The 11,928-nt window shown below is 50.4% G+C and overlaps 2 protein-coding genes across 2 annotated transcripts in view; both read left to right on the top strand.

The window, feature by feature from the left end:
* On the top strand, positions 1–7,872 carry NDUFA7 (NADH dehydrogenase (ubiquinone) 1 alpha subcomplex, 7, 14.5kDa). The gene is made up of 4 exons (XM_006868871.1): positions 1–63; positions 532–581; positions 3,914–4,063; positions 7,785–7,872. The coding sequence occupies exons 1-4, from the start codon at positions 13–15 to the stop codon at positions 7,870–7,872; spliced, it is 339 nt and encodes a 112-aa protein (XP_006868933.1). The 5' UTR covers positions 1–12.
* Positions 7,873–9,322: 1,450 nt separating this feature from the next.
* Positions 9,323–11,928, top strand: part of CD320 (CD320 molecule) — a 10,801-nt gene continuing 8,195 nt past the window's right edge. The window contains exon 1 of the mRNA XM_006869001.1: positions 9,323–9,342. Coding sequence (XP_006869063.1) covers positions 9,323–9,342 — 20 coding nt within the window. The remainder of the gene's footprint in view (positions 9,343–11,928) is intronic.

Genomic DNA, 11,928 nt, shown 5'->3' with positions numbered 1-11,928 from the left:
CGCGGGGAGAAGATGGCGTCCGCCACTCGTTTCATCCAGCGGCTGCGGAACTTGGCATCCGGGGTGCGCTGGGCAGGCAGGGTCGCCCTGGGGGGGTGCGGTGGGCTACGTGCTTTTAGACCCATCCCCCGCTGCTCACTTACCTCCTGAACGGCTAAGCCCAAGGGCTTTAGGGCCGAGATCACTCTAGTGTGGAACACCCTCGTCTCCGGTCCAGGCTATTTCAGGACCGTGACCCTAATCAGACCAGGGTCTCCCGGGACCCCCCAACTCGTGACTCCTTCAGCCCACGACTTGCCCGTGCCATCCTTCAATCCTTGAACCTCTCTTGGTTGGGGACCCACTTAGAGCTAGCACCTCCCCAGTCCCAAAATCCTTAGTCTTGGATCTTGGGGTCCCGGCCCCCGGCTTCCACTTCACCCCCTGTCCCCATCTCCCCATCCCCGGATCTGCCCTACTCCCCGACTTGCCCTCCTTGGGGTGGGGGCAGGGGAGTGATGTTGCTGCCTGACCTCCCTTTCCTCTTAACAGCAAGATCTGCAGGCGAAGCTGCAGCTGCGATACCAGGAGATCGCCAAGCGGTGAGCAGACCTGGCCGGCTGCCCTGCTCCCGGTTCTGCCCTGACCATGTCCCACCAAAACAAAATCGGTGTCCACTTAGCTTCAGTTGGGGGCGTGGCTGCCCACGAAATAGCCTGGCTGAGCGGACCTTCTGAATGTGAATCATTACTAGGTTTGGTGTCCTCCCTCTGACCCTGCCAGCTATTCTCATCCACAAGCTACAGAAGAAAAAACTTGAGACCTGGGAAGACGAAATAATTTACCTAAAGTCACTCAGAAATTAGAAAGTGGTATAGCTGGGTTTTGGACACCCAGTATCTTGACTTCAAACTCTTATGTGGAAAACCGACTTGATCGTTATCCAAGACCCTGCCCTGCCCTGTCCTTTGCCTTGAGGGTAACATTGTGAACAATAAATGTTTGTATCCACATTTCTGAGAAACATTGTAGAGAAATAAACACCACTGTTCTGCAATGCTATATAAACAAAAAAAGAGTGAGCTGGACGGTGGCCAGGAAAGGTCCCTTTTTAGGGACTGACATTTTAGTTGAGGTCTGAATGATGACAGGGAGACCGAAGTAGAAAGGAAAACCATTGCGGCCAGTCCCAGACTAATGACTGGAGTCAACTCTGGCTTTAGGTAACCCCCTCTGTGTCAGAGTAGAACTGCGCCCCAAAGAAGTTCCAGTGGCTCTTCTGCGGGACTGCTGGGTGGATTACAACTTCCAAGCTGAGCTAGCATTAACTGTTGCATCATCCAGTAACTTGAATAGTGGTGTGTGAGTTCAAAGGGTTAAGGTTGCTGCTCTGGAAGGAAGAAAAATAGCATGGAAATAATCAAATTTATGTGAACCTCTTAATATAACAAATTTCAAATCCAAGTATTGGATTGCTCTTCTCTCAGGGTTTTGTTAGAGCTGTCCAGTTGGTTCCAACTTATGGTGGCGGTGGCGTGTCATGGAGTGGGTTCCAACACATAACAACCCTACATAGGGTTTCTGAGACTATGTAAATCCTAATAGGAGCAGAAAGTCTCATCCTTCTCCTGTAGAACAAACAGCTGGTAGTTTCAAACTGCTGACCTTGAGGTTACTAGCCCAACTCGTAGTGACCCTGTATAGGGTTTAGGAGGAGTGATTGGTGAGTTTGAATCACTGACCTTCCGTTGTAGTGCCTTAGCCTACAGGACCACAAAAGACATGGGCCAGTAGAGGAAAATGGATTTGTAAAATTTCACTTTTCTGTAGGGTAGCGGCGCCCTCTAGTGATTCATCTGGGTATTTTTTCCTGGCAGGCCCTGATTCTTTTCGGTGCTAGTACCTGGTGGCGCTGTAAGATAAGCACGGGACTGTAAACCCCAAGGTCATCAGCTCAAACCCACCATCTGCTCTGATGGAGAAAGATGAGCCTTTCTGCTCCCATAAATATTTACGGCTTCGGAATGAGTTGGAATCGACTTGTTGTCAGCGCAGTGAATTTGGCATGGTTTTGTACTGGTGCACAAGGGGCCCTGGTGATGCTGCTGGTTAAGTATTGGGCAGCTAACCACAGGGCTGGTGATTGAAACCCCCCAGTCCCTCAGGAGAACTGTGAGTCTGTCTGGAATGAGAACTAGTGGTTTAAGCCCACTAGTTGCTCCACAGGAGAAAGATGAGGCTTTCGGCTCACACAAATATTTACATCGTCAGAAACCCTACACAGGGTGACTGTGAGTCAAAACCAACTTAAAGACTTAACAAAAACAACTCCCTTAAAGGTTGACAATTTCAAAAACTCTGTCCTATGAGTCAGAATCCACAGCAGGGCAGTGGGCTTGGTTTTTGGTTTGATGTTCGTGCTGACAGTCAGTTAGCTCATCTGCTAATCAAAAGGGTGCTTTGAGGTCAGTGGTACCTCAGAAGAAAGGCCTGGCAATCAGTGTGTGGAAAATCAGCCCTTGAAAACCCTATAAAGCCCAGGTCTACTCTGACCCATCCAGGGTCGCCAGGAGTCGGAGTGAACTCCTCGGTAACGGGTTTTCCTGGTGTCGGGTGAAGACAGCTCTGGCTGCCTCAGCAGTCATCTCTGCACTTCAAGGGCTAAGCAGGTTTTGATGGTTGTACAATACGTTAGCTCTTTATTTGTTGTTGTTTTTAACTTTTTATTGTGATTTGGGTGAAAGTTTTCAGAGTATTAAGGGTTTTTCAGTCATCAGTCCACACCTGTCGATTCCTGCTGATTGCAGCCGCCCAGAGGAGTAACACTCTTCCTCCTCCCTCCCTGTGTGTATTGTCCGTCCCCTCCATCCTCCTTCCTCCCTGTGTTGACCATCCACTCCATCCTCCTCCCCTACTCCTGCCCGCCTTCTGCGTCAGTGCTGCCTTTGATCTCAGAAGGTCGATTGTTCTAAGGGGTGTGTATCTCCCTGGTGTGATTGTCTATCCTGCAGGCTTGTCTGTTTTTTCACTGAAAGTTCAGTGGGGACAACATATCAATCTTAATGGTAAGACTTTTCTTCTCCTTATTTAATATCATGACGATTTCTAGCACTGAGAAAACGTAAATCCTGGCAAAATGATTACTAGATTCCAGTTTCATACAAGAGTTGTTGCTAAGTGCCCTCAGGTCACTTCTGACTCATAGTGACTCTGTACATGGTGCCCAAGGAGTGACTGGTGGGTTTGAACTGCCAACCTTGTGTACAAGAAGTTAAATGAAAACTGGTGTCTGCGAGTTTTCCCATCTTCCCTGCCTTCTCTCTACCCACTGTGTCTCCCAGGAAAGCTCCCCTGACCAGTCTTTGGCAAGGAGGTTAGTGTTTCCTCTCCAGGCTTCAGGCTTCCTAGAAATCCAGCCCAGGGCTCATCTGGGCCCAAGCTGTTCTGGCTGCAGGAAGCAGGGACAAGGACAGGTGCACACAGCTCTTAAGAGTAGGAAGCATTGACCCCCAACAGGGTGGTGTCCCAGAGAGTTCCCGAGATGCCAGGAGAGGCAGGGCTTCTGGGCCACTGGGAAAAGGCCTGTCACGGTATACTAAGTCTAGGCTGTTGCCAAAGTATGTGGCTGGGTGGTGGCTGGAGTCTTGCCCTCTGGCCCTCATTTCCTGTCCCAGGACCAGCCTTGCCTCTGACCCTGGATGCCTATGGTGGGGTAGACCTTGCCCTTGTCTTCCACCACCTTCCATTCAGAACTGAGGTTACCAGCTTTGTCTGGGTTCTGAACCCTAGACCGCTCCCCAAGCATACGTCCAGCACACAGAGCACCAAGGGAGGCCCCTGCCCACCTGTCCCAGTGGCCATGATGGAGGTGACGATGACAGGACAGCGAGAGAGACTGTCAGTTGGCTCTAACTCCCTGTGTTTTTCTCCGCAGAACCCAGCCTCCTCCCAAGCTCCCCGTGGGCCCCAGCCACAAGCTCTCCAACAATTACTACTGCACTCGTGATGGCCGCCGGGAAGCTGGACCTCCCTCGGTCATCATGTCCTCCCAGAAGGCGCTGGTGTCAGGCAAGGCAGCAGAGAGGTGAGGCCCTCTGTCACCTCGTCCCCAAGTCCTTCCCCTCCCCTGCAACTGGAAAAAGGTGTTTTCTGGCCCATGTCCCCCTCCTACAGGCCTCCTGCAGAGTCCAGCTCATCGTGACCCTGCCGTATGACGAGGTAGAACTACCCTACAGGGCAGTAAATCTCTGTGGACTCAGACCGCCACATCTCTCTCCACAGAGTGGTTGCTGGGTGCCAACCACCCACCTTGTTACTTAGCTCAGCACCACCAGGGCTCCTGGCTCACACAGGCCAGGGTGTCATGGGAGAACATAGGAGAGGCTTGAGTGTTGTTGTGTTTGTAACTTTGTGTTCTTTAGGGAGCCTTGGACTGATGTTCTAAGATAAATACTGAGGGCTGACTGCAAGGTCGGCGGTTCAGACCCCCAGCCACTCCTCGGAAACCCTCTACAGGGTCACTACGCTACGCCGGGTCCACTCATGGCACACAGCAGTGAGCATGCTCCGCTGCTGACTGAACGGTTGGAAGTTTTAGTCTACACAGAGGTGCCTCAAACGAAAGCCCTGTGAGCTACTTCTGAAAAGTCCGTCATTGAAAATCCTGGGGCGCCGGAGCAGTCTCCCGTCATACACGTGGGCTCATCATGAGTTCACACTGACTCGAAGGTGACTGGTTGTGGTTCTTGGTTATTCTTAAAGAGGCTGTTAAGAATTGTATACCAGGCCTACAATTGTGGGTTCAGTTCCAGACCACAGCACTAAACTGGATATGGAAATAAAGCAAGTCATGAATATTTTGGTTTCTAAGTACATATGCGAGTGATGTTTACATTAAACTGTACTCTTGTAGTTAAGTGCCGTCGAGTCGGTTACGACCCATGGCAACCCTGTATAGGATTTCTGAGGAGCAGCTGATGAGCTTGAACCACCGACCTTGCAGTTTAAACCGACTTTGCAGTGCAGCAGATTAACCCACAATGCCGCACCAGGACTGCATATTGTACTCTATTAAGTATTTTAAGAGTATTGTGAAGGTTGGAACATGATCAACTATGGACAGCATTGCGAAGAATGGGTATTCCAAACACCTTCTTGTGCTCATGAGGAACCTGTACACGGATCAAGAACATGGGAACACTGAATGGTTTAAAATCAGGGAAGATATGCACCAGGGTTGTATCTTTCACCATAGTTAAACTCAGTCTGTATGTTGAGCAAATAACCCAAGAAGCTGAATTATATGAAGAAGAAAATGGCATCAGGATTGGAGGAAGACTCATTAACAACCTTTGATACGCAGATGATACAACCTTGCTTGCTGAAAACGAAGAGGACTTAAAATAATGATGAAGATCAAAGACCACAGCCTTCAGTATGAGTTGTGCTTCAGTGTAAAGAAAACAAAAATCCTCACCACTGGATCAGTAAATAACATCATGATAAATGGAGAAAAGATTAAAATTATCAAAGACTTCATTTTGCTTGGCTCAACCATCAACACTCATGGAAGCAGCAGTTAAGAAATCAAAAGCCGTATTGCATCAGGCAAATGTGCGGCACAAGACCTCTGTAAAGTGTTGAAGAGCAAAGATGTCAGCTTGAGGACTAAGGTGTGCCTGACCTGAGTCATGGTATTCTCAGTAGCCTCATATGCATGTGAAAGCTGGACACTGAATGAGTAAGACTAGAAGAACTGATGCATTTGAGTTATGGTGTTGGAAAAGAAGATTAAAACCACCATAGACTGCCAGGAGAGACAAGTCTGTCTTACAAGTACAGCCAGAATGTTCCTTAGAAGCCAGGAGACCCTATCTCATACTTTGAACATATTGTCAGGAGGGACCAGTCCCTGGAGAAGGACATCATGCTTGATAAAGTGGAGGGCCAGGGGTAAAAGGAGAGCCCCAACGAGCTGGATTGGCACAGTGGCAGCAGCAGTGGGCTCAGTGTAACAACGATTGCGAGGTTGGAGCAGGACCGGGCGAGGTTCGTTCTGTTGTGCACTGGGGCACTGTGAGTCAGAACCACCTCGATGGCAAACATTATTTCCTTTCATCATTCGGCACCCGACAACAACAAGCATTGTGCAAGTGGGAAAGATTGTGAGAATTACCACAATGTGGCAGAGACACAAAGTAAGCAGATGCTGCTGGAAAAATAGTGCTGACAGACTTGCAAAATGTAACAAAAATTTGTGAAAAGCGCAACATCTGCACAGCGCAATAAAGTGAGGTCTGTCTGGAAGTCTCGGGCCCCTCAGGACCTTAATTACATGGAGACAGCCCTATATAGTCTCTGTCTCAGAGAGCTGATGTGAGGGGTAATCCTCCTGACGGATTCTGGTCAATGGCCTCAGTAGTCTTGCCTTAATTAATCCAGACAGCTGCCATTGTGCTGATTCTGATGACCCCGTCGTGGCACTTTCACGTGTCACAGTAGAGCTGTGCTCCATAAGGTTTTCATTGGCTGATTTTGGAGGAAGATTACCAGGACTTTCTTCCTAGGTACCTCTGGGTGGGTTCAAATTGCCAGCCTTTTTTATTTTAGTTGGGAATTGATAGGCGTTGTCAAGTGCCCACAAGTTGGTTCTGACTCTGTGACCCTGTATAGGGTTGCTGTGGAGTGGCTGGTAGGTTTGAACCACCAACCTTGCAGTTAGGAGTCCAGTGCTTATCTTGCAGCAGCACTGCAGCAGCACCACAGCCGGACTCGGGGAGTAGTCATAATGAATATTTCTTAACTCTAAGATAGGAGTCCGCACAGAGTCATGTCCTGCCTGCCCTCTCACAGCTCCGTGAGTCAGGTGGTGACAGTCCCTTTGGCCCCAAGAGTTCATACAGCAGGAGCAGGATTGCTTGGCCCCACAGCTTGGCGTAGCCCTCAGCTGATTCACTGTGTGGCCGGGGCCAGGCTTTCGGCCTTCTCATCTCTGTAAGTGGGGCCAGGACTGTGAGTGATGAAGCCCTGGCCTGCTAGGTAGTTAGCGCCTTGGAAGAAAGACCTGGCAACCTGCCCCTGTAAAGAAGACAACCAAAATAACCCTATGGAGCGACTCTGCTCTGTAATGGGTGACAGGTTTGGGGTTTTCTTTAGTGGTCCTCGTGACCATCCAGGTCACCTAAATCTAGATGAGAGTGTGGCAGACCACCCTCCTCTTCTACCTCCTGGAGGCTCCCAGTAAGGGGGCTGCTCATCTTGCTTGTTAAGTGCCTTCAAGTCGGTTCTGACTCTTAGCAACCCTGTATAGGCTTTCTGAGGAGCAGCTGGTTTGAACTGCTGACTTTGTGGTTCGAAGCCCAGTGCAGATCCTACACCAGGAGTCCAACCCCAGGCCCTCGGTGTGTCTTTAAATCTTGTACCCACTCTCAATCTCTTGGACTGAGGGCTGCATCCTTGTCCCGTCCCTGGCATGCTGTTCATGTGGAGAACAGTGGGCACCCATCACCAGGCTGCTCAGGGAGGTGGAACCACAAGTAGGGGGAGAAGCCTAGCTCTTCATGGGTGGCTTCTGGGCCCAGAAATCGAGCAGGCAGACATGAGGTTCAGGGGTGGAAAGCGGGCTTGGCTGATCCCAGCAGAGTCGGCGAATGTTTTGAGGGGCCCCGTTGGTGTGAGTGGAGCGCCTGAGCTCACATGGCTCTCTGGATGCACATGGAGATTGGGGTGCTCAGCAGCACATTTATATGGTGTGGGGGCGCCTCCCTCCCGAAACCCGACCCTCACTATAGCCTCTCTCCCTCCAGCTCGGTAGCAGCCACTGAGAAGAAGGCAGTGACCCCAGCTCCTCCAGTGAAGCCGTGGGAACTGTCCCAGGACCAGCCCTACCTCTGACCCTGCCTCACCTCCTCGGAGCCCCTGGGGAGACTGTGACCTAATTTATGATGAATAGATCCAGCTCTGGGAGCTTGCCTTTCATTTTTGAAGTGTCCAGTGGTTTCCTTGTATTTGGGGTGCAGCTGGTGTTGGCTCTCCTAACTTTGCCTACCTCCAGGGTGGGAGAGGGTACCAATCCTCACACCCCTGGTGACTCGCTGTCCCCAGTGCAAAGTTAGATGACTTGGGGCAGGGGGTCTGGAGACATCCTTGGCTGACTTAGCCATATAGTGCTGCCAGATCAACCATCACCACCACCAAAGTGGGGGGCTTTAAAGAACAGACCTGTATTTTCTTGCCTTTCTTGAGTGCAAGAGGTGGCTCTTTATCCATTCCAGCTTGTAGTAGCTGCGGACAGTGGTTGATGTTCCTGGGCTGTGGCGTCTTGGCCTGTGTGTGCCTCTGTCTGTCTGCACCGTTTGGACAGTTCACAGGTGATTAGGTGTAGGACCCACCTCCCTTCCTTCTCTGACCTCAGTAACACAACAAAAGGAAAGCCATGGGAGTGTGAAAGGAGCAGTCCCATCCACCCATAGAGGGGCACCCCGCACGCCACGCTGGGAGAGGGCTGGGAGCAGGGGACCTCTTCCAAGCTTGGATTCCAGAAGCTCTGGAGCTTTGGGGAGCTTGAACTGCGCAGACCAGTTGGGAGGGACAGTCAGTGCATCTGGAGGAACACAGTGCTCCGACAAGGGAAGGGGAGTAGCCAATCCACAGGAGAGGACTGTGAGGGGGCGGGCCCACAGGGATGGGGCGGGATTAGCCTGGGGAAGGAAGACGGGTAAACTTGAGAAGGACCGGTCCGCTCTGCTTTGGGCCCACACCAGTACCCCACCTCCCTTCAGTAGGTGGGCCAGGCACAATGGGGTGTTAGGAAGGGTGGGATGGCTTTGTTGTATACACAGGTAATCCTAGAGGTGACCCTGAAGTACCCAACATCCACAGGAGGACCTCCCCAAGTCCTCGTGCGCCAAGTGCTTTCCAGTGATCCATACGTCTTGGTAAATGTTGAATCAGAGAAGGTTCCATGGTGAGCTGTTCCCCCAGGGCTCCAAAGCCTGTCTGGACAGAATAGGGACTTTTCTCCATCAATCCCAGGATGCACTGCAGGAGTGGGGCTCCCATATTCCTCCCCGGCCAGTTTCATACTCCAGGGCCTGCAAGAAGCACATGAGTAGGTTTCTGGGTCTGACCCCCAGGGAGGGGGTGTGGTCAGACATCTGGGCAGCAGCCCAGAATTCTCTCTCCTTAGCCTAGCTGCTTATCTGAAAGCTGAGGGCAGTGCAGGGCTAGGTCACAGTCCCAGGCAGGCCTTCAGGTGCCCTGAAGTGGATGTTAAAATAGCTAAGTGCTCGTCTGAGGGAGAAAGCCCTGGGCACTGAAGGTCCTGAAAGGGCCTCCTGGAAACATGGCGTTCTGGAGTCGAAGGTAGCGCAGGTGGCAGAGGCAGGCTGCGTTCTAGAGAGACCCGAGGCCAGATGTGCCTGGAAAGTTTCAGAGTGACCTTTAAGGAGCTGGACTTGGACAGTGGAGTTAAAGGGGAGTGAGAAAGGAAATGGAGTCCCGCTCCCACCTCTTCCAGTGTGTGGGTGCTGTTCTGAACACCTTGTGTTCATGAGGGGAAGGCAGCCATAGATGTCATGTTGTCATACCTAACCCCCACCCCCGGGGACAGCGAGCCCGGGAGCTACAGGTCTCATTCAACCTTGGCATGCCACTAAATTCACAGCTTCAGCTTTGATCCTTGGCCCCCAGATGTCTCCTTTATGAAAATCCTGTGCCTCAAAGGTGGGATGCTCCCTCTTCCCCAGGAAATCCTATCTGTCAGCCTTCCCACTGCCTCTCATCCCGTTATGTCCTTGGATGGTGTAAGCGGTTTATGATGGGCTAGTGGCCTGAACCCACAGAGGCACTGCAGAAGAAAGATCTGGCGATCTGCTGTAAAGGTCCCAGCTAGGAAAACCCTGTGAAGCATTTCTATTCTGTAACACATGGGGTCACCAGGAGTCAGAACCAAATCAATGGTAACAGGCTTTGGCTTCTTGTCTCCTCCTTCACTAAGTTATGGGGAAAATATATATAAATACAATCCAAAAGGAGTCCTGGTGTGGTGCTGAGGGCTAAAGCATCAGACTGCAAAGTCATTTGAACTGCAAGGTTGGCAGTTCAAGCTCACCAGCCACTCCTTGGAAACCTTATGCAGGGCTGCTATGGGTTGGAACCAATTCGATGTCACTTAACAACGCCCCAAAAATAACTCCAGGAATTGGATTATGTGTGTCCCTTCAGCCCCTCAATAAAAAGTGTTGGAATCCTAACCCCTATTCTGTGGTTGTAATCCTGTTTGGAAACAGGGTTTTCTTTGTTAATGAATTACATGCAAGTAGACCAAACCAAACAATGCCATCAAGTCAATTCCAACTCAAGGAGGCTGTAAATCTTTATGGGAGTAAACTGGATTTGAACTGGCAACCTTGCAGTTAGTTAACAGTCCAGTGCTTCTGCACCGCCACCAGAGCAAGCAGGATGGATTCTAAATCAAATAAGTCTTAGCATTCTAAAAAGAACGCCTTAGTCACAGACAAGCATGCAAATACTGGGGAAGTCACTCGGGAGCACCACCAACAAAGGACTCAACACGGCCGGCCTACACCCTGAACTATGACAAAATCCATTTCTGTTCTTTAAGGGCACCCAGGTGCTGCCATCCACCTGCAAATGGAGCCCCCCTGTGACAACAGGCTGTGGTATGGCTGCACCGGAAGCTGGTGGGATGGCAAACAGTGCACACACCTAGCACCAAAGGTGGGGAGTGGTGGCAATCATTTGTCCCTGATCTTGCTGTTGGTCACACCTGCTGCTTCTGAAGGTAGAGCTATAGATGAAATCCGTCCTTTCAAGAAGAAAACACTGCAGGCCAGGCTGGCTAGAGAACCTGCTAAAAGGTTTCTATTTTATGTGCCTCCAATGAGATGGATTGGCATGGTGGCAGCAGCAACGGGCTGAAGCGTGACAACCATTGTGAGGCTAGTGCAGGACTGGGCACTGTGAGCTGGAAATGACTCATGACACCACCACCACCAACTGAGTGAGCTGGGGAAGAGAAAATCCTAGGCTCTTGTACCTGAAGGAGGAGGCCAAGGGTGTGAATAATACCCACCCTCCAGGTGAAGGAGGTCAGGAACTGGGTGTTTCATTCATTCATGTATTTAGTAACCAGCTAGTAACAGCAGGCTGGCACAAACAATGCCCTTGACTGCTAACCTAAAACGGAGCCCTGCTGGGGCTGTGGTTTAGGTGTTGGACCCCTAACTGCAGGGTCAGAGGTTCAAACTCATCAGCCCCTCTGTAGGAGAAAGTTGAGGCTATCATTGGCTCCGGTAAAGATAAAGATTTACAGTCTCAGAAATTCTACATAGGATGGCTACGAGTCAGAATCAATTTGATGGCAGTAGGGTTTTGGGCTAACCTAACATTTGGTGGTTTGAACCCACATATGTCACCGTATGGTGACCTGCTTCCATAAAGATTGTTCTTGTTGCGTGTGATGTAGTTGATTTTTGATTCATATCAATCCCATGTGACAGAATAGAACTGCTCCAAAGGGTTTTCTAGTAATCTTTACATTCTTCTTGGATCAACCATCAACGCTCACGGAAGCAGCAGTCAAGAAATCAGACGATGCATTGCATTGGGCAAATCTGCTGCGTAAGACATTTTTTTTTTTAAAAATGTTTTATTGTGAATTATACGATAGTTTACATGGGAGAACATTAGTTTTACATTCATTCTATCGTATATCCTCTCATTGCCATGGTTACAATCCCCTCCATGCAATCCTTCCCCAGTACCCCTCCAGGTCTTCAGCACACAGTCGCTCTCCCTCTCTGGATCTAAAGTCTCCAGCTACTCCATCATTCCGTGTCATCATCTCTGGCTCCATTTCAGGCATCACTGCTTCTCTGGGTAGGATCCCGCTCTCTGCTCTTCTCCCTCGATGGTCCTAGGGACCTC

This window comes from Chrysochloris asiatica, unplaced genomic scaffold, assembly GCF_000296735.1.
Source record: "Chrysochloris asiatica unplaced genomic scaffold, ChrAsi1.0 scaffold00125, whole genome shotgun sequence".
Taxonomy (NCBI): Eukaryota; Metazoa; Chordata; class Mammalia; order Afrosoricida; family Chrysochloridae; genus Chrysochloris; species Chrysochloris asiatica.
The sequence above is the reverse complement of the archived record's forward strand: the minus strand, read 5'-3'. Positions and strand labels throughout refer to the sequence as shown.